General features: G+C 43.2%; 1 protein-coding gene across 3 annotated transcripts in view; it reads left to right on the forward strand.

Moving 5' to 3' along the window:
- TNKS (tankyrase) overlaps positions 1–22,813 on the forward strand; it is a 310,108-nt gene that overhangs the window by 218,425 nt on the left and 68,870 nt on the right. For all 3 annotated transcript variants that reach the window (XM_069742119.1, XM_069742100.1, XM_069742109.1), the window contains exons 10-13: positions 389–480; positions 2,801–2,879; positions 7,386–7,557; positions 13,224–13,303. In XM_069742119.1, the coding sequence (XP_069598220.1) occupies positions 389–480; positions 2,801–2,879; positions 7,386–7,557; positions 13,224–13,303 (423 nt within the window). The remainder of the gene's footprint in view (positions 1–388; positions 481–2,800; positions 2,880–7,385; positions 7,558–13,223; positions 13,304–22,813) is intronic.

The raw sequence follows: 22,813 nt of genomic DNA on the forward strand, positions 1-22,813 counted from the left end.
GTTTTTATGGAGGCAATGCTTGGTTTCAGCCCAGTGTACCAAGTAGGCAATTTATTCTTTGGCTTCTTACTTGCCTCAATGACATGGGCATTGCTCATCTCTGGCACTGCAGTTATAAAATCGAAATTGTTTTCGGAGGAGCATAATTTACCATTGATCACCCTCTTAGATTTTGCTCTGTGCGTTGTGCATCTGAGCCAGGCATTTGATAAATGACTGAGAGATTCCATCTGTTATATATTCCTAAGGCAGTCTTTTTACAAGACAAACAAAGATAGAGATGATATCGGAAAAAGCTGAAAAACCTAAGTGCGCTTTTAGGCATTTTATGTATGTGCTTACTTGAGTTTTTTATTTTGTTTTATCTAACATTGCTACCTTTTTACAGCACTGCGCAGTGGCCTCTCTCCACCCGAAAAGGAAACAAATAACAGAGTTGTTGCTCAGGAAGGGAGCCAGCGTCAACGAGAAGAATAAAGAGTATGTGTTCGGCTTGTGACATTGCAGTTCATAGGGAGGTAGTATAATCTGTTAAGTTTGACCAGTCTGGAGTAACAATAGGTATTATGTTAGCGATGAAGCTAAAACGAATCATTACTTACACCATTTCTTAGCATTTTCTTACGGTGATATTTTCATGCTGTTAATTACCACAATGGCCAAACACTACAATACAGTAAATGAGATTGGCACTTTAATTTTTTGTGTTTGTTACATGGTAATGTCGTACCTCTGTCTTGCACCTTTACTGCCAAGTGTGATTATAGCATTAAAGGGAAGGTACCGCGTTTGTAGATCATTAATAAATCAATGTAATGTAGCATAACATTCTGTTATAACCAAGTTTTGATTGCATTTGAAATATATTTTGTGTTGTAGGAGTTTAAAGAAGGTACTGTGAGCTGAAATCTTGCTCTCACAGTAGCAGCAAGACACTTTCAGTGTCATAATACGGCACCCCATGGTCATAGGAGATAACGACCCTATCTATTATAATGAAGCCTCTGTGGGCTGCACAATTCAGACTGGGAGTGTTCTGCTGCCATTTTCATGGAGCCCTCGGATCTGCTAACAAAAGCCGTACTGATTTCAGCATAACAGATCCTAGATTAACAGGAGTAAAATGCGGGAGTGTACCATTAGCATTATGGGAGCAGGAGCTGTCAGCTGCTCAGCAGGAGTTGTGATTTATCCCTCAGTAAGATAAGATAAGGAGCTTCAGGTCTGCAGTGAATGGCCAAACATTGTGGAGGGGGGGTGAGAAATACATGTAATCTGGGCGAGAGAGAACATATGAAGACTGATGGGAGAAAGAGACAGTAACTACCTGTGATAGCAGATCACAGGGCAGTCACCCACAAAATGGCGCTGCCCTGTGATGCTACTCTACATTCTGCCCCAGGGATACTAGACCACCCAAGGGAAGGGAAATGGTGATGTCAGCAGTCACTGCCTCAATTTTCCAGCTAACAGTAAAGCTGGTATGTCTTACTATAGCTGCTTGAGGTCTAAAATGGAAAATGCTCCCCCTAGTGGGAATTATATAGATTTGTAAAAATAATATAATATTTTTCATATAGAAATGTTTGCAAACATTGCATTAATACATTTTAATTACTATTTTAAGCTTAATTTAACAAAAAAAAAAACAGAAAACTGGTGGCACCTTCCCTTTAAAGATTGAGGAATTGCACATTTACTCCATACAATGCAAATATATTTACGTTTAATATCTCTTTATGTTGTGAGTGAAGAAGATTGAAAATAATTTATATGCAACATATTTTGCTTCTATTTAGATAGATATATATATGTGTGTGTCGCACTCGTTCGTCCGCAAACCTATCGCTTTAGGTTTACAATGGGCTAAGCGTACCTTAGAGCCAATTCACACATCCACACCACACTTCTTGCCCTGGGTGACCCACAAGTACAAATATACACCCAACTTTCCCAAGTATCTTATAGGTACTCCTCTTGCATTCTGGGAAACACAACCAGGTTACAGTTTTCTTCTTTGAGATTGTGGGTACACTTAAAGCAGCAAGTAACCAATTTACGAATTTCAGATTTAATATATATATTCAAAAAAAGTACAATGCTTAAACAGTTCCAAATATATTTAACAAAAAGACCTAAGGAAAATGTAGTACAAAATAAAAGGTATACATATAGAAACGTCTTACAGATAGAATCTTAGACCTTCTGGCGGTGGAGATTTCTGTGATGTACAAGACTCGTATGACCTGGATCTGACCATGGATGTCTATATCCTAAATATATGGTTAGAAAGACACAGTTTAGGACATAATGCTAATTTATAATGGAGCTTTCTAATGAAATAATGACTACCATGTTCCGTAGCATTGCGTTCGCCATCCTAGACACACCAAACACGATTGATTATATCTCTATTTCGGATTGACGGTACAGGTCTGTGGTTCCCCACACCCAAAAACTATTGCACTTGCAGCCATGTAAGCCTTTAGTTTCCCTGAACACGGGTATATCCATGGATGGTTTGAGCATTGGTTTGTTATATAGATATTTCAGTAAAATATGGAATTTCCATTTTTGCCATGTGATGTCCCTGGTTGAGTTGAGACATCCAGTGTGCCTTAGATGCTTCATTAAAGGTAATTGCTCCTATTTGCTGACGAGGAAGTACACAATAGTTTTCTCTTTTCGAAATGGACAGCCACTCGCTAATTAATTTACCTACACACAGAGAAGCAGTGATTTTGAGTTTTGATTTATCTGATCCATAACAATATATACAATTTTTATTTTTTTGCTTTAGTTTCATGACACCGTTACACGTAGCTGCTGAAAGAGCACACAACGATGTAGTTGAAGTTCTGCATAAACATGGAGCTAAGGTAAGAGAGAATATTTAAGTGAAAATTAATAACTGCATAGAATTGATGATTTCTTATCTATACCAATCTCTGCTGTCTGCTCCTCTTTATCTTTATAGATAGCTCAGGGTTAGATACAATTAGAATATTAGGTCAGTACATTTATCTGAAAATCCTACACTACCTCAAAGGCATTCAGCTTTTATGAAAATTACTTTGGTGTTCAGACTGATTCATCCCTGTTCCTGGCAACAGGGTGAGTAATTTAATTGGAGTATCTTGGCCATCTATCTGCAATGATTTCTTTGTGTCATTTCAATACAAACTGCTTCTGAGGGTTTAGAGCTTGAAATGAAAAGTCAATCCCATCCCTTGTAATTAGGGAGACGCATGAGAAAGACTGAAAGCCATAAAGTATAGGGGCAGGTTTTTCTTTTCAACCATATTTGGCAATTAAATTAGTTGCACATTAGAAAACTTGGCTTTTTTTAATTACAGGGAATGGAAAAAGACCACAAATTGTTTGTATATGTTTTTTTTGTTTAGTTTTCACAGCATAACATATCCACCTTTTTCTGCTGGCCTTTAAGATATTAAATGTCTAAATTTTTTGTTTTACAGCCAGTGCTTGCATAATAAAACCATTTACCGTATATACTCGAGTATAAGCTGAGATTTTCAGCCCAAATTTTTGGGCTGAAAGTGCCCCTCTCGGCTTATACTCGAGTCAAGGTGGGTGGCAGGGTCGGCGGGCGAGGGGGAGAGGGCGCTGAGGCATACTCACCTAGTCCCAGCGATCCTGGCGCTCCCCCTGCCGTCCCACGGTCTTCTGTGCTGCAGCTTCTTCCCCTCTTCAGCGGTCACGTGGGACCGCTCATTAGAAAAATGAATAGGCGGCTCCACCTCCCATAGGGGTGGAGCCGCCTATTCATTTCTCTAATCAGCGGTAACGGTGACCGCTGATAGAGAAAGAAGCTGCAGCACAGAAGACCGTGGGACAGGCAGAGGGAGCCGGACGTCGGGACCAGGTAAGTATGTCATATTTACCTGTCCCCGTTCCAGCCGCCGGGCGCCGCTCCGTCTTCCCGGCGTCGCTCCGCTCCGCTCTGACTGTTCAGGTCAGAGGGCGCGATGACGCATATAGTGTGCGCGGCGCCCTCTGCCTGATCAGTCCGTGCAGAGACGCCGGGACCGGATGCCGGAACGAGACGCCGGGAGCTGCAATCAAGAGAGGTGAGTATGGCTTTTTTTTTTTTTTTTATTGCAGCAGCAGCACAGATTTATGTGGAGCATCTATGGGGGCAGTATGAACGGTGCAGAGCATCTATGGGGGCAGTATGAACGGTGCAGAGCATCTATGGGGGCAGTATGAACGGTGCAGAGCATCTATGGAGGCAGTACGAACGGTGCAGAGCATATATGGAGGCAGTATGAACGGTGCAGAGCATCTATGGAGGCAGTATGAACGGTGCAGAGCATCTATGGGGGCAGTATGAACGGTGCAGAGCATCTATGGAGGCAGTATGAACGGTGCAGAGCATCTATGGGGCACAGATATGGGGGCAGTATGAACGGTGCAGAGCACTATATGGGGCACAGATATGGGGGCAGTATGAACGGTGCAGAGCACTATATGGGGCAGTATGAACGGTGCAGAGCACTATATGGGGCAGTATGAACAGTGCAGAGCATATATGGGGCACAGATATGGGGGCAGTATGAACGGTGCAGAGCACTATATGGGGCAGTATGAACGGTGCAGAGCACTATATGGGGCAGTATGAACAGTGCAGAGCATATATGGGGCACAGATATGGGGGCAGTATGAACGGTGCAGAGCACTATATGGGGCAGTATGAACGGTGCAGAGCATACAGGGCACAGATATGGGGCAATATGAACGGTGCAGAGCACTATATGGCACAGATATGGGGCAATATGAACGGTGCAGAGCACTATATGGCAGAGCTATGGGGAAATAATGATCTATTTTTATTTTTGAAATTCACCGGTAAATGCTGCATTTCCACCCTAGGCTTATACTCGAGTCAATAGGTTTTCCCAGTTTTTTGTGGCAAAATTAGGGGGGTCGGCTTATACTCGAGTATATACGGTAGTTTGTTTTGTGTTGATGCATTATAAGTCTCATGACCTTTTTATTCTGTTTTCTGTGGTATGTTTTTTTATACCATCTTGGACTGGATCGGACTATTTTATTAAAAAACAAAGCTTTTTTAATGTATTTCACTGTATGGAAAATATAACTTTAAAGGGACTCTGTCACCTGAATTTGGCAGGACTGGTTTTGGGTCATATGGGCGGAGTTTTTGGGTGTTTGATTCACCCTTTCCTTACCCGCTGGCTGCATGCTGGCTGCAATATTGGATTGAAGTTCATTTTCTGTCCTCCATAGTACACGCCTGCACAAGCCAAGATTGCTTTGCGCAGGCGTGTACTATGGAGGACAGAGAATGAACTTCAATCCAATATTGCAGCCAGCATGCAGCCAGCGGGTAAGGAAAGGGTGAATCAAACACCCCAAAACTCCGCCCATATGACCCAAAACCAGTCCCGCCAAATTCAGGTGACAGAGTCCCTTTTAAAAAAAAAAGTTTGCAGACATTACAAATTTTATATATTTTTTTTTACTACAAAAGGAGAAGTTGGTTTTTTCTCAAAATTTTGGGTTTATCAGGGTTGAATATTTTCTTGTTAGTGCAGTTTTCCTCATAATCTGCACATTCTCTTCCATCAGCCCTGCCTTTACAGAAAAACAGCCCCATGTAAGGTATTTCATAATTGGAGGAGACTGATGGACTGGTGTGGCCTCATGCTCCTCCACTAGCAGCCATTGTATGGATAGAAACATTTGTCAGTTTGTGAGGTATGCTGCACAAACAAAAAAAAAAGTGGCCAACTCTTGTAATCTATGTTTTAGTCCTACTGCGGATCTTTCTTTGCTTTAATGATGTACTGCATTTGTGTGTATTTTTCCGCTCTGTCAAGTTTTAAAGTTTTTTTTTTTTTAAATGATACACCCAGTAGGGTACTGCCAATGGCAACAGGCCACTACTGTTGCATTACTCCCTTTTGTCCTAAGTTTTTCTGCCTGCTTATGATCTGTCAACATCATGCACGTCACCAGTGAAAACTATCTGACCACACCTACTTGGATGCAACAAGCATTAACTCGTTAGCTGCCAAATACTTTGATTGCTGATATCTCCCCAACGGAGAGGCATGATTTCTAAGAAAAAAAAACGTTTTCTTCCACCGTTACATTGTGTGTCCAATTCAACATGAAACGTTTGGTGAAAGGTCCTCTTTAACTATGATGCAGGATATTGCAAAGGGTTTATCTCAACTGTGCTGTAAATTTATGGCTCTGTCATGGAAGGTGTTAAAGATTGTATTTGATATTTGGATAAATAGCAGTACCTTAGTAAAAATGTTTACTGTGATCCGGATCTTATGGTTACATTTCTGGAAATGTAAAATATTTCATATTTTTCCTTTGGGATCAGTTAATCAAAGACTCGCAATCATAATTTTTGCCATATTTTCTCCCAAACCAAAAGTGAACTAAAATACATTTTATAAACCTGTACCAAAAATTAGCTCACTTGTGTGTTGCAGACTCAGGGATTGAACAGAGATCTGCCTGTATCCACAGGTTTTTCATTACGAAACTTAAAATGAACCTGTCACCAGGTTTGGCCGATAAGAGATATGGCCACCACCTTTTAGGGTTGATATACAGTATTCTATAGTGCTGTATATCTGACCCCAACCCGACATGTAAGAGAAGAAAAATAGCTTTTATTATACTCGCCTGCGCGCCGGTCCAAGGGGTGTCGCACTAATTGGACCGGTGCTTCCCATCCTCTTGCGATGCCGTCCTCCTGCTTGCTTCGTGTGGATGATGTGTCCCTTCATCATTGACAGTCTGCTCGGCACAGCGCTCCTGCTCAGTCGTCCTTTGTCTGCCCTGTCGAGGGCAGAGCACAGTACTGCAGTTCGCAGGCGCTTGGGCTCTTTGAGCTTTCCGTGTGTGTATAGAAGACGAATCCTGCCAGGACGGAGACTGGATACTATCCAAAGTGACTCCATTGGCTTCTGTAGAGTGAATGACTCCTTCGAAACTCTGTTGAGGTTGCCCAATGGAGAGCACTGTATTAATGTAAACTTTAGCATTACATTCCGATTTGCATTGCACATACTGTTTTTATTTTACTTGTTTTCTATATTCTAGAAGCATTTTAAAACTTACTTTGTCACTTTAATATCTGTTTAGATAAGATGTTAAAATTGACTGCCAAGTTTTTGCAGTTCACACTAATAAAATTTTGTCGACCTCTAGAGATCAAAATTTGCGTGCATCTCTAGAAGTGGCCTCACCTCTTATCTCCCATCGCTCCATCATATTATCAGAGACAAATTAGAGGATAACATCTTTTGAAAGGACTGTATACTTTGCCTGATTTATATACACTTTTGTTTTAATGCATTTGTGTTTCTTCTCCTAAGATGAATGCCTTGGACACACTTGGACAAACAGCACTACACCGCGCTGCTCTGGGAGGTCACCTGCAGACGTGTCGGCTTCTGTTGAGCTTTGGCTCTGATGCATCAATCATCTCTCTGCAGGGTTTTACAGCAGCACAGATGGGAAATGACGCTGTCCAGCAAATTCTAAGCGGTGAGTGATTGTTTATTCAGTGCCTTCATCGTATGGGCGATATTACTTTATATTAAAACCATGGGTAAATGAATTGCATTTGTTTATTTTGTCCAAGAAGAAAAAACTGAAACTGTGTGCAGTCATAAAAAAAAAGTAAAAACAATGGCTTACATGCTATACTGTGCAAAAGCCTTAGATGACAGGTCTGGATACAATGCTGCAAAGTAAGAATACGCTCACATACAGAAGTGTTAAGTTTATTTTTGTCAATGAACAGAATTCAAACTGAACAAAAAAGAAAACTAAAACAAATCAATATTTAGGCTATGTGCACACGCTGCGGAATGGTGTGCTGATTTTTCCGCACTGATTTTGATAAATCCACAGGGCAAAAACACTGCGTTTTTCCTGCAGATTTATCGCGGATTTACCGCGGTTTTTGTGCGGATTCTACTGCGGTTTTCTAGTATGGAGCAGGTGTAAAACCGCTGCAGAATCCGCACAAAGAATTGACGTGCTGCGGAAAATAAACTGCTGCTTTTTTTCCACAGCATGTGCACAACGGTTTTTATTTTCCATAGGTTTACATGGTACTGTACACCGCATGGAAAAGATCCGCAGTGTCAAAAACGCTGTGGATCCGCAGTAAAAATCGCAACGTGTGAACATGGCCTTAGTGTGATCACCTTGTACCTTCAGAGCATCATTATTCTTCTTGGTACACTTGCAAAAAGTTAGGGTTATTGTCGGATTATCGTCAGGTGTATGAGTAACCAATTATACCAAACTAGTGATACTGATGTTTTCCATATGTAGTAGAAATCCACTGTGTAGGAGGCTTACTACTGGGTGAGTAATAGCCTAACTCCTGCTACAAAGGTGGAAGACAGGTAGCACACCATGGCAAGACTGAGGACCACATCAAGTCCAATTTAGTTATATTGAATTAGCAAGGTTTCAACGAGAAGCTGCGGTATCAAGATGTTCTGTTCAAGTTATATTAAGGAATCTCCAGGAAATGAGCAATGTTGAAGAATATAGATGTCTGCATTGGAAATTTAGTGCAGCAGACATCATCGTGCTTGCTTCCCTTTTGAAATCGGAGCATGTGCAGCAGCTCTATCCGGTCAGAATGTTTCCGCAACCAGTAGAACTCTGCTACACCCTTCTACTGTTAGTATTCTGGCCAGATGTTAACTTTGTGGAAGAGTTGCCGCCAAAAACCCATACCTTCTACATGGAAACAAGCCCAAGCATCTCTTTTGTGCATGAAAACATATGAATTTGAGTGCAGAAAAATGTCAGTGGGTGTCAATATTTGAAATATTTGACTGTAACACAAAACAGTTTGGTCCCTGAATGATTGGAGAACAGTACAATATTTTTCTTTGGTCACCAGTGAAGTGTGGAGGTTCCTTGAGGCTACATTTTAGCAAATGGAGTTGGGAATTTGGTCAGTATTAATGGTGTCCGCAATGCTAAGAAATACAGGCCGATAATAATCCATCATGCAGAACCATCGGGATGGTATCTGATTTTCTCCAAATTTATTCTGCGGTAGGACAATGACCACAAACATAAAGCCAATGTCATTAAGCCGCCTTCGTAATGGAGAAGTGTCAATAAGACACCTATCCATTACTAATCCTATAGTTGGTAAAGGGTTAATAAAACACACACATGCAGAATAAAGTATTTTAATGAAATAAAACACCACACAGTTTTGCCATCTTTATTACACTGGCAATCCAAGCGAAGCCATCAATCTTCTGAAAAAAAAAAAAAATAAACCAACAGTATACTCCCTGGTCCGACGCAGTCCTTAATAACGAGTGTCCCACAGCGAGTCCAGCTTTGCTACATCTGGATGCCTGACATCCGGACTTAGCAGAGCTTGTAGATGACCACCGGAGATCTCCGGCAGCAACCTACACTCTATCTCTCACGGGAGAACTAGCCTAGGGTGACCGGAGTTAACCCTGGTCACATGCACGGCAGTTCTCGCGGTAAGCCAAGCTATCGCGAGAACTGCAGTGGGTGTGGACTTCCAGCGGTGTGATAGGTAAGACTTTAATTAAATTAGTAGACATGAGTAGTAAGCTGCGTTTATGCAGTTACTATGCATGTGACTAATCATTAGATGCAGTGGTAAACTTATGGTGCTGCAACTGCCGCATTGTAAACGGACATGCTGCGTTCTGGAAAGACACGCCACATGTCTAAGTGTGTCTGCCACCTGTGTCTTCTAACGCATAGTGGAGAGAGGATTTCATGAAATCCCCTCCACTATGCTGTAACGTCTGGACGCTGCGGCTGTATGCAGCGTCAAACACGCAGCGTTTCCCGACTGTGGAAACATACCCGATTTTTTGCGGATCTGCAGTGCTTCCGCAGCTGCGGGTCCGCAGCAGTTTCCCATGAGTTTACATTACAATGTAAACCTATGGGAAACAGAAAACGCTGTGCCCATGCTGCGGAAAAAACGGGCAGAAACACAGCGGTTTACATTCCGCAGCATGTCACTTTCTGCGGATTCCGCAGCGGCTTTACACCTGCTCCCTAATAGAAAACCGCTGGTGTAAAACCGCTGTAAATCCGTGATAAATCTGCAGCAAAAACGCAGCATTTTTACCATGCAGATTTCAATTCCGCTGCGGAAAAATCCGCAGAGGACCATTATGCGTGTGCACATAGCCTAAGTGTGCTTAAGACGAGACTTAAACGGATATCGCCACAATCATGATATATACAAATCTTTACTCTTTGCAAAGATATCTTTTATATTCATTTACATCTATTTTAATATATATTTAAATCAAATGTATATGCCAGAAGATATCCCCTAACCTATTTATTGCCATGTTGTCATGGGTTACATTCTGCGAAAATGTTCCTATTTTCAGAATGACTATGGGCGGTTGGTCTCTATTCTTTTCTTTTACACTAGTCCAACAAAGACTCAGACTTGCATAACAGCAGCCGATGAAGAGAAGCAGGAAGCAAGATATACAATCAATTTTTATTTAACACATTAATAAAATATTACATGGAAAACCAATAAAAAAGCAGAGTGCCCAGAAGGGGGAAGGGTATGCCATCAATGATATGAGAGATGAAAGTATAACTATGCTCATACTGTAAGAGGTTACAGATAGCCAGTGCAAAACTGAATTAATGTGCCTGCCCATGAATGGATATAGATCAAGGCTTATTATACTTGATCTCTTATAAAAGAGTGTATGGTGAAAAAATCCTGTGTAGTTTTCTTGTATAATACATTTAAACAATAGGAGGATATACACACTAAATGACTATAGGGTATATGAAAGGCAAAAGGCATAAAAGACCAGGACTAATGCGAGAACCATGCAAGGATAATGCAATTCCTTCCTGGGATATTGGTTGGCCCATGCGGCTTCTTGCGCCACTGTGTTGAACGTCACTTCCGGTGACGCGCTCCCGTAAGCACCCTGGATCACATGCGGTCCGGAAGTGGAGCTCTCCTGGAAGTGAACGGGACTACAAGGTGTGCGCATGCGCACTATCCAGAGGCAATTGGTGACATAAGCAGTATAGAAGCCGTGCAGCCACTCGTGCAGCCAGCACTAAGGCAGAGCATGTAAACCGCTGTGGCATGGAGTCAAATGTATTCAACACTGTGCAAAAAGAACCTGGGGTGTATCTGAGTGAAAGTATGAATGCTGAATAGTTAAATGCACATATGAACAAAATAATAAGGGATGAATAAACATAATAGAATGGGTATGTCAGCTCATTAATGATTGCAAGGCAATAGATGAAAAGTAAATGGAATGCAAAGACCAAAAATAATGATAACATAATAAAAATGTGATAACACATGTATATGCATAAATGTGTGCTAGAAGTGGCACCGAGAAATGCTTCTGCGCAATAGCAGCTATCAGATCTCTATACCCACTGATAGCTGCTACTGCGCAGGCATGGTTGACACCATTTTAAAATAGATTTTTTTTTTTGTACTTGATCAATAAAACATCGGCACTTGCATTACAGCAGCCCGTTAGCGTATGTGCTGAACGGGCTGCTGCTAACGCAGTGTGAACCCGGCATAACATGAAGAACAGTGATTACTAGGACACTAAACATGCGATAATGCTGCAGCGCATGGGCCACGGCTAGTACTTGCCTGCAGAAGGTTTGTTTTTTCTTCAGTATGTACATATATTCATTATATAAACTAGGGGGCAAGTCAGTGAGGGATCAGCGACCGGTCAGCAGTCTGCATTATGAATAGCTAATCGGAGCACGCAGACCCCCACAGGCCGCCCCGGAGTACGAGCATATCATTAACACAACACTGGAAAGAGAGATTAAACAACAACCACAAGACGGATTTAATCAACCATAGTATCATTTTAACCAGTATAATGGCGCCGACCTGACAGTGACTGTAGGTTACTGTGCACAGTCCTGCTGACAAGTTCCCTTTAAATGGTACAAAGTGAAGGTCTGCACATTTTGCAGTCATTCCTTAGACAGAAGCAGTTTGCGGAACTAGATACGGGGAAGTATTTAAGATGTTGGTGAAGGCGCAGTTATTGTGCATTCACAGTAGCTGTATAGATCTGTGGGTATGCACACACATCGCTATTTTGCTGTGGAAAACAGACATTTACTGTCACAAGAACAAGGGGAGTGCAAAAAACAGGGCTCACCTCAGAATAATAATACAAATTGTATTTTATTTAGACATACAATAAGCCACAAAACCGAATAAAATCAATTCTCTAAAGAACAGACCAAGCAACCAAAATAGAGCTACGGTCTACCCAGACCAACCATAATAAGCATATAATATACTGTACACAACACTGTATACAGAAATTCACTGCTTCAGTAAATAAGTTATAACCATAACCCAATATAGTGGAGCAAACAACCTTTTTGCAAATAAAATACTGATGATGTACTACCAGAATAATATGTAAAGAAAACCGGAAAAAAAAATACTAAAATGAAAGGCCTATGCCAAATATTGAGATAGATATAAAGATTGTTTGCTGCAATCAATAGGGATATAGAGCACTGAAGCACAGAGGTAGGAACTGTAGATCAAATCTAACTGCATGTATAAAAGTCTGTATACAACATACCGTACATAGTGGTGAAGGAACTAGGTAGCCTGTTATTGTGCAACCTGTCAATATCCAGACATGTGCTTATCAAAGACCCCACACGTATTGCCACACTGAGATAGATTCCTCTGAAGCAGTTTCACATCTGCAGTATGTCAATAATTTCAGCATTTTTTAAGCGTTTCACCCATTTTAATGTCTGGGGGAAAATCATAACAAAACGCACATTTTTCCTGCCAAGAGACACTTTTTTGATGCTGAAATGTTTCTTACAAATACTTATTGTGTTGCGCATACTCTTAGAGAAAAAAATAAAACGAAAACCTTGGGATATTGAGACAATCCCCTTTTTAAAATCTTAGCAGATTTATAACTGTAATGCATCAAAACCTTTGTACAAAATACTCGTGTGAAGTAAGCCAATACAGTAAGTCTAGTGTAACATGACCAGCAAGATGCTACTAACACAATATGTCACATGTGCCCCACCAGACAGTATTAATAAATCTGCCCCATGCTTGTGCTTAATATCTATATGTACTTAATATTGCATATTTCTGATTCCAGAAAGCACACCAGCCCGAACATCTGATGTGGATTACAGGTTGCTTGAAGCATCAAAAGCCGGCGATTTGGATACTGTAAAGGTGAGTCATAACAATTTGAGATGCTTACCATTTATGATGCTTAACCCCTTCCCGACCCATGACGCCACGTAGGCGTCATGAAAGTCTGTGCCAATCCGACCAATGACGCCTATGTGGCGTCATGGAAAGATCGCGTCCCTGCAGGCCGGGTGAAAGGGTTAACTCCCATTTCACCCGATCTGCAGGGACAGGGGGAGTGGTAGTTTAGCCCAGCTTCACCCCCTCGTGGCTACGATCGCTCTGATTGGCTGTTGAAAGTGAAACTGCCAATCAGAGCGATTTGTAATATTTCACCTATTATAACGGGTGAAATATTACAATCCAGCCATGGCCGATGCTGCAATATCATCGGCCATGGCTGGAAATACTAATGTGCCCCCACCCCACCCCACCGATCGCCCCCCCAGCCCCCCGATCTGTCCGGTACACTGCTCCGGCTCCCCTCCGTCCTGTGCTCCGCTCCCCCCCGTGCTCTTGTCCGCTCACCCCCGTGCTCCAATCACCCCACCGTGCTCTGATCACCCCCCCTGCACTCCGATCCACCCCCCTCCGTGCTCCGTTCCACCCCCCCGTGCTCCGTTCCACCCCCCGTGCTCCGTTCTACCCCCCCGTGCTCTGTTCCACCCCTCCCGCGCTCCGATTCACCCCCCCATGCTCCGATCCCCCCCCCCCCCCACCCTATCATACTTACCGATCCTGCCGGGGTCCGTCCGTCTTCTCCCCGGGCGCCGCCATCTTCCAAAATGGCGGGCGCATGCGCAGTGCGCCCGCCGAATCTGCCGGCCGGCAGATTCGTTCCAAAGTGCATTTTGATCACTGAGATAGATCATATCTCAGTGATCAAAATAAAAAAAATATTAAATGACCCCCCCCCTTTGTCACCCCCATAGGTAGGGACAATAAAAAAATAAAGAATTTTTTTTTTTCCCACTAATGTTAGAATAGGGTTAGGGTTAGGGCTAGGGGTAGGGTTAGGGGTAGGGTTAGGGTTTCGGTATGTGCACACGTATTCTGGTCCTCTGCGGATTTTTCCGCTGCGGATTTGATAAATCCGCAGTGCTAAACCGCTGCGGATTTACCGCGTTTTTTCTGCGCATTTCACTGCGGTTTTACAACTGCGATTTTCTATTTGAGCAGTTGTAAAACCGCTGCGGAATCCGCAGAAAGAAGTGACATGCTGCGGAATGTAAACCGCTGCGTTTCCGTGCAGTTTTTCCGCAGCGTGTGTACAGTGATTTTTGTTTCCCATAGGTTTACATTGAACTGTAAACTCATGGGAAACTGCTGCGGATCCGCAGCGTTTTCCGCAGCGTGTGCACATACCTTTAGAATTAGGCCATGTGCACACGGTGCGGATTTGGCTGCGGATCCGCAGTGGATTGGCCGCTGCAGATTCGCCGCAGTGTTCCATCAGGTGTACAGTACCATGTAAACATATGGAAACCAAATCCGCTGTGCCCATGGTGCGGAAAATACCGCGCGGAAACGCTGCGTTGTATTTTCCGCAGCATGTCAATTCTTTGTGCGGATTCCGCAGCGTTTTACACCTGTTCCTCAATAGGAATCCGCAGGTGAAATCCGCACAAAAACACTGGAAATCCGCGGAAAATCCGCAGGTAAAACGCAGTGCCTTTTACCCGTGGATTTTTCAAAAATGATGCTGAAAAATCTCACACGAATCCGCAACGTGGGCACATAACCTTAGGGTTAGGGTTGGAATTAGGGTTGTGATTAGGGTTATGGCTACAGTTGGAATTAGGGTTGTGGTTAGGGTTAGGGGTGTGTTGGGGTTAGGGTTGTGATTAGGGTTATGGCTACAGCTGGGATTAGGGTTAGGGGTGTGTTGGGGTTAGTGTTGGAGGTAGAATTGAGGGGTTACCACTGTTTAGGCCCATCAGGGGTCTCCAAACGCAACATGGCGCCACCATTGATTCCAGCCAATCTCGTATTCAAAAAGTCAAATGGTGCTCCCTCAATTCCGAGCCCTGACGTGTGCCCAAACAGTGGTTTACCCCCACATATGGGGTACCAGCATACTCAGGATAAACTGCGCAACAATTACTGGGGTCCAATTTCTCCTGTTACCCTTGTGAAAATAAAAAAATGCTTGCTAAAACATCATTTTTGAGGAAAGAAAAATGATTTATTATTTTCACGGCTCTACGTTGTAAACGTCTGTGAAGCACTTGGGGGTTCAAAGTGCTCACCACATATCTAGATAAGTTCCTTGGGGGGTCTAGTTTCTAAAATGGGGTCACTTGTGGGGGGTTTCTACTGTTTAGGCACACCAGGGGCTCTGCAAACGCAACGTGACGCCCGCAGACCATTCCATCAAAGTCTGCATTTCAAAAGTCACTACTTCCCTTCTGAGCCCCGACGTGTGCCCAAACAGTGGTTTACCTCCACACATGGGGTATCAGCGTACTCAGGAGAAACTGAACAACAACTTTTGGGGTCCAATTTCTCCTGTAACCCTTGGGAAAATAAAAAATTCTGGGCTAAATAATTATTTTTGAGGAAAGAAAACGTATTTATTATTTTCACGGCTCTGCATTATATACTTCTATGAAGCACTTGGGGGTTCAAAGTGCTCACCACACATCTAGATAAGTTCCTTTCGGGGTCTAGTTTCCAAAATGGGGTCACTTGTGGGGGGTTTCTACTGTTTAGCCACATCAGGGGCTCTGCAAACGCAACGTGACGCCCGCAGAGCATTCCATCAAAGTCTGCATTTCAAAACGTCACTACTTCAATTCCGAGCCTCGGCATGTGCCCAAACAGTAGTTTACCCCCACATATGGGGTATCACCGTACTCAGGAGAAACTGGACAACAAATATTGGGGTCAAATTTCTCCTGTTACCCTTGGGAAAATTAAAAAATTCTGGGCTAAATAATTATTTTTGAGGAAAGAAAACGTATTTATTATTTTCACGGCTCTGCATTATAAACTTCTGTGAAGCACTTGGGAGTTCAAAGTGCTCACCACACATCTAGATAAGTTCCTTTCGGGGTCTAGTTTCCAAAATGGGGTCACTTGTGGGGGGTTTCTACTGTTAAGCCACATCAGGGGCTCTGCAAACGCAACGTGACGCCCACAGAGCATTCCATCAAAGTCTGCATTTCAAAACGTCACTACTTCACTTCCGAGCCCCGGCATGTGCCCAAACAGTGGTTTACCCCCACATATGGGGTATCAGCGTACTCAGGAGAAACTGGACAACAACTTTTGGGGTCAAATTTTTCCTGATACCCTTGGGAAAATAAAAAATTGCAGGCTAAAATATCATTTTTGAGAAAATAATTTTTTTTTTTTATTTTCATAGCTCTGCGTTATAAACTTCTGTGAAGCACTTGGGGGTTCAAAGTCCTCACCACACATCTAGATTAGTTCCTTTGGTGGACTAGTTTCCAAAATGGGGTCATTTCTGGGGGATCTCCAATGTTTAGGCACACAGGGGCTCTCCAAACGTGACATGGTGTCCGCTAATGATTGGACCTAATTTTCCATTTAAAAAGCCAAATGGCGTGCCTTCCCTTCCGAGCCCTGCCGTACGCCCAAACAGTGGTTTACCCCCACATATGGGGTATCAGCGTACTCAGGACAAACTGGACAACAACATTTGGGGTCCAATTTCTCCTATTACCCTTGGCAAAATAGGAAATTCCAGGCTAAAAAATCATTTTTGAGGAAAGAAAAATTATTTTTTATTTTCATGGCTCTGCATTATAAACTTCTGTGAAGCACCTGGGGGTTTAAAGTGCTCAGTATGCATCTAGATAAGTTCCTTGGGGGGTCTAGTTTCCAAAATGGGGTCACTTGTGGGGGAGCTCCAATGTTTAGGCACACAGGGGCTCTCCAAACGCGACATGGTGTCCGCTAACAATTGGAGCTAATTTTCCATTCAAAAAGTCAAATGGCGCGCCTTCCCTTCCGAGCCCTGCCGAGTGCCCAAACAGTGGTTTACCCCCACATATGAGGTATCGGCGTACTCGGGAGAAATTGCCCAACAAATTTTATGATCCATTTTATCCTATTGCCCATGTGATAATGAAAAAATTGAGGCGAAAAGAATTTTTTTTGTGAAAAAAAAGTACTTTTTCATTTTTACAGATCAATTTGTGAAGCACCTGAGGGTTTAAAGTGCCCACTAGGCATCTAAATAAGTTCCCTGGGGCGTCTAGTTTCTAAAATGGGGTCACTTGTGGGGGAGCTCCAATTTTTAGGCACACGGGGGCTCTCCAAACGTGACATGGTGTCCGCTAAAGAGTGGAGCCAATTTTTGATTCAAAAAGTCAAATGGCGCTCCTTCCCTTCCAAGCCCTGCCGTGCGCCCAAACAGTGGTTTACCCCCACATATGAGGTATCAGCGTACTCAGGACAAATTGGACAACAACTTACGTGGTTCAGTTTCTCCTTTTACCATTGGGAAAATAAAAAAATTGTTGCTAAAAGATAATTTTTGTGACTAAAAAGTTAAATGTTCATTTTTTCCTTCCATGTTGCTTCTGCTGCTGTGAAGCACCTGAAGGGTTAATAAACTTCTGGAATGTGGTTTTGAGTACCTTGAGGGGTGCAGTTTTTAGAATGGTGTCACTTTTGGGTATTTTCAGCCATATAGACCCCTCAAACTGACTTCAAATGTGAGGTGGTCCCTAAAAAAATGGTTTTGTAAATTTCGTTGTAAAAATGAGAAATCGCTGGTCAAATTTTAACCCTTATAACTTCCTAGCAAAAAAAAATTTTGTTTCCAAAATTGTGCTGATGTAAAGTAAACATGTGGGAAATGTTATTTATTAACTATTTTGTGTCACATAACTCTCTGGTTTAACAGAATAAAAATTCAAAATGTGAAAATTGCAAAATTTTCAAAATTTTTGCCAAATTTCCGTTTTTATCACAAATAAACGCATCATTTATTGACCTAAATTTACCACTAACATGAAGCCCAATATGTCACGAAAAAACAATCTCATAACCGCTAGGATCCGTTGAAGCGTTCCTGAGTTATTACCTCATAAAGGGACACTGGTCAGAATTGCAAAAAACGGCAAGGTCTTTAAGGTCAAAATAGGCTGGGTCATGAAGGGGTTAAAGGGGTTGTCCACTACTAGAACAACACCTTCTTAAACCAAATGTTCGGCCCCAATAAAATAATAAAACCTGTACTGCCCTCCCTTGCTGCCGTCGTTTCCACAGTGTGAGCACCCCTTTTAAAGGGAATCTGTTATTGGGATCAACCCTCCTAAGCCATCTATATGGGCATGTATGAGGGATGTTCTTTAAAGATTTTCCCTGACCCACTTCCTGTGGACTGAGCGCAATGAAACTAGGCACAGTTATTACTCCTTCTCTACATAGATGCCACCTAGGGACACACACTTCTCCCATCTCTTTTAAACAACTGTAAAGACCTCACTTGTACAAGTCAACAGGATGCTCCAAAAGCCACGTTGTGACTTTGGAAATCAGTCTCATCATATGGAAAATGCTTGCCCTTCAAAAATAACTTAATTATTGGAAAGAGGTGGAAGTCTGATGGTGCGAAGTCGGGTGAATAAGGGGATGCGGTAAAATATCAAAGCCACCGTAGCATGCTTCTATTTGGGCAACATGAACTTGAGTTATGAACTGGTGCATTGTCTTACAGAAGGCAGACACCTTTGGTGAGTATGCCACGTCTTAGTTTTGATGGTTTCCCGCAATTTATGCAACAGTAAAGCATAGAATGCCCCAGTGATCACAGTACCCTTTGCTAGGAAATCCATCAGTACTACTCTGTGATGGTCCCAAAATATTGTGAACATGACCTTGTCTGCCGAGGGTTGGGCACGTGCCTTCTTTAGAGGTGGTGAGTCATGATGCTTCCATTGCATCGACTGGACTTTAGTCTCAGGATCATGGTGATGGACTCATGGGTGATCAGTCTGTTGAAAAAGTCCTCCTGGATTCCATGGCACGTTATCAATAGAGCCTGAGAGCATTCGACTCGTTCCTTCTTCTGGAAAGGTGTGAGCAGCTGGGGAACCCAGGGAGCAGATACCTTATGCATATAAAGATGATCTTGAATGATTTTTTCCATGGACCCCACACTAATCTTGACATTTTGGGCTAGGTGGCGAATAGTTCCACACTGATTTTCCAAAATGGCGACCTCCACTTGCTGGATGCTGGGTCCATCAATAGCAGAGCAAGGTTGTCCTGGAATTGGAGCTCTTTGCACTGAAATCCAACCACAGTTGAATTGACGATGCCAGTTCTTAACTACATCATATGATGGGGAATCATCGCCATAAATCTTTCATTTCATCGAACGTCTCAAATAAAATGATACCTTAATATCTGGGATACAATGTCTTTTTCCAGAGAAATCCACGTTTCTCTTAACATGTAAATGAGCTATTAAGATCTATGGGACGGACATCGCTCTCCCCAAGAATCTACCTCCAGGGCTTATTTTAAAGGGATTGTTCACTACTAGACAACCCCTTTTCAAGCTGAATGTTTGTGAACCCCGTGAACGTGAGTGCCGACACCGCCGGACCCGCATCTGCATCGGTAGTGAGGATAAGTGTTTTTAATTTAACGGCGGCAAACATTCTGATTTGATCATGGGAAGTCCAACTAGTGAACAACCCCTTTAAATGAAAGGGGTAGTTACCAGTGTGATTCTTGTAATGAGAGTCTGCTCTCCTATATGTCTCAGTGGTAACGCCCCATCAAAAAGTTTATTTTTCATAGATGGTTATCATGGTCACCTAATTGCCTTGTAGATGGGTGAGAGTCATGGTTTTGTTGTACAAGCTGATAGACTTTTTACTGAACTTGTGCACAGCTGTGTGTATATGCACTCATGCACCAGCTGAGCTCTTCTACCTGGTGAGCTGCACAGTAGTTTGTGAGCCCATTCAGAATATCAGGGTAAAGGGGCTGCAATATTTAACCCATTAGTAATGGAGCCAATTTGGGCCTTTTAGGCAATCTGTCAACCAGTTTGTAGCCTAATTTAAGAATTTTTACTAAAGGTTTTTACTGTTTTTATCTTGTTTTTTAAATGAAGACTGTTGTATTTTGATTGTGTGCTTAATATACAGACAGTGACCCTGATTCCAGCAATGTATCATTTGGTTGGCTTTTTAGTGTGGTTTTGATAAAAGCAGTAGATACCATAATCATTAGATGACTAGTAAACCTGCTACCAGATAGTCAAGCATATATTCATGAGTACTGTGTAACCCACACCACTGATTGGCAGCTTTCTGCTTATGTATAGTGTATATAGAAAGATGCCAATCAGTGGTGTGGGGGCGAAGTTACACAACTACACATTCAGATAACTGTTAGATCTGCAGCAGAAAAAACAATGATTTTATCGACATGAATACAATCAGCTTATTAAGTGACACATCGCTGATGTTGGGGTGTCTGCCGATACATCATACTGCTCACAGATGGGTTGGCAAAAACCTGTGTGGAACTCGTATGCTGGATTTGGGAAGGCTGTGCAGGCCTCATATGCTGGACATGGTAAGGCTGTACGGGGCTCCTATGCTGAACATGGGGGAGGCTGTGTGGGACTCATATGCTGGACATGGAGGAGGCTGTGTGGGACTCATATGCTGAACATGGGGAGACTGTGTGGAGCTCCTATGCTGGCCATGGGGAGGCTGTGTGGGGCTCCTATGCTGGACATTGGAAGGCTGTGTGGGGCTCCTATGCTGCCCATGGGGAGGCTGTGTGGAGCTCCTATGCTGGCCATGGGGAGGCTGTGTGGGACTCATATGCTGAACATGGGGAGACTGTGTGGAGCTCCTATGCTGGCCATGGGGAGGCTGTGTGGGGCTCCTATGCTGGACATTGGAAGGCTGTGTGGGGCTCCTATGCTGCCCATGGGGAGGCTGTGTGGAGCTCCTATGCTGGCCATGGGGAGGCTGTGTGGGACTCATATGCTGGCCATGGGGAGGCTGTGTGGGACTCATATATGCTGGACATGGGGAGGCTGTGTGGGGCTCCTATGCTGAACATGGGGGAGGCTGTGTGGGGCTCCTATGCTGAACATGGGGGAGGCTGTGTGGGGCTCCTATGCTGAACATGGGGGAGGCTGTGTGGGGCTCCTATGCTGAACATGGGGGAGGCTGTGTGGGGCTCCTATGCTGAACATGGGGAGACTGTGTGGGGCTCCTATGCTGAACATGGGGGAGGCTGTGTGGGGCTCATATGCTGGACATTGGAAGGCTGTGTGGGGCTCCTATGCTGCCCATGGGGAGGCTGTGTGGAGCTCCTATGCTGGCCATGGGGAGGCTGTGTGGGGCTCCTATGCTGGCCATGGGGAGGCTGTGTGGGACTCATATATGCTGGACATGGGGAGGCTGTGTGGGGCTCTGATGCTGAACATGGGGGGCTGTGTGGGGCTCCTATGCTGAAGATGGGGAGGCTGTGTGGGGCTCTTATATCGGGCTTGGGGAGGCTGTGTGGGGCTCATATGATATATAGAAGGGGCTGTATTCCGGTTCAAACTATATAGGGGGATGTCAGCATACTTGATTCTGCTCAATATTAAGTGATATAATTAATATAAAAATTATAATGTTAATATTAATATTGAACTTTATTAATTTCAGCCTATTGGTTTGGCACTCTACAACAGTCACGGTTTATCATGTGGCAGCTCGGGAAAATTAGTTGCCCACCACTGCTCTACAGCAATGCCATACATTTGCCGCTAACTCAGGTTTAGGCACATTGTGGAGCTTAGCGTGCATGGGACTTTTTCAATTTGGGAGCACAGATTTCACTGGATTTTATTTGGCGAGGGAGCCATGTCTCTTTTCAAGAGCCTTTTGGACTACCTGTGTCATGTAAACTCCTTATTTTTCAGATGATGGATCTGAAGTGGAACTTGTTGTTTGTGGGATAAGTTGAAGTTTTTATTGCTCATTTTGGAGCACATAACCTTTTTTTGGCCACCTTTTTAAAGATAGTTTCAGGTATATCCTATCCTCTATTCTGATAACGTATGTTGATTTAGGGTATCTATCTACATCCTCAAAAATTGTGATAAAACTTGCTAGGGAACCATTAACTGTAATTAGGCAGATGGAGTCACTTTGGACTCTGTCTATCCTCTGTTCTGTGGTGTCTGACTTTTTAGGCTTGCACACAACTGTGTCAAGCACACTTGTGTAATAAGAAAAAATACTACACCACCGGAGTATAAGCCAAAATGACTGAATCGGCCCCATTACAGTGAATGGTTCCTTTAGGTGTTTCATCTGAATCGCGATTCGCTTTATTCCTCACAGCAGTGTTGGGCTTTCAGTCATAGAGGTGTGCCAGCACTTCTTCAATCACCGTTCAGTTCATAGTGAGCAACTGTGGTAACCACGCATCGGCAGTGACTGACAGCCAGATCTAATGCTATATGCAGTGTCACAACTGAGTAAATCTGGCCACTGCCAGCATCGGAAACAGCTGATTGGCAGGGGTTTCGGGTGTTGCACCTCCACCGAT

Source organism: Ranitomeya imitator, chromosome 1 (assembly GCF_032444005.1).
Source record: "Ranitomeya imitator isolate aRanImi1 chromosome 1, aRanImi1.pri, whole genome shotgun sequence".
NCBI classification, from domain to species: Eukaryota; Metazoa; Chordata; class Amphibia; order Anura; family Dendrobatidae; genus Ranitomeya; species Ranitomeya imitator.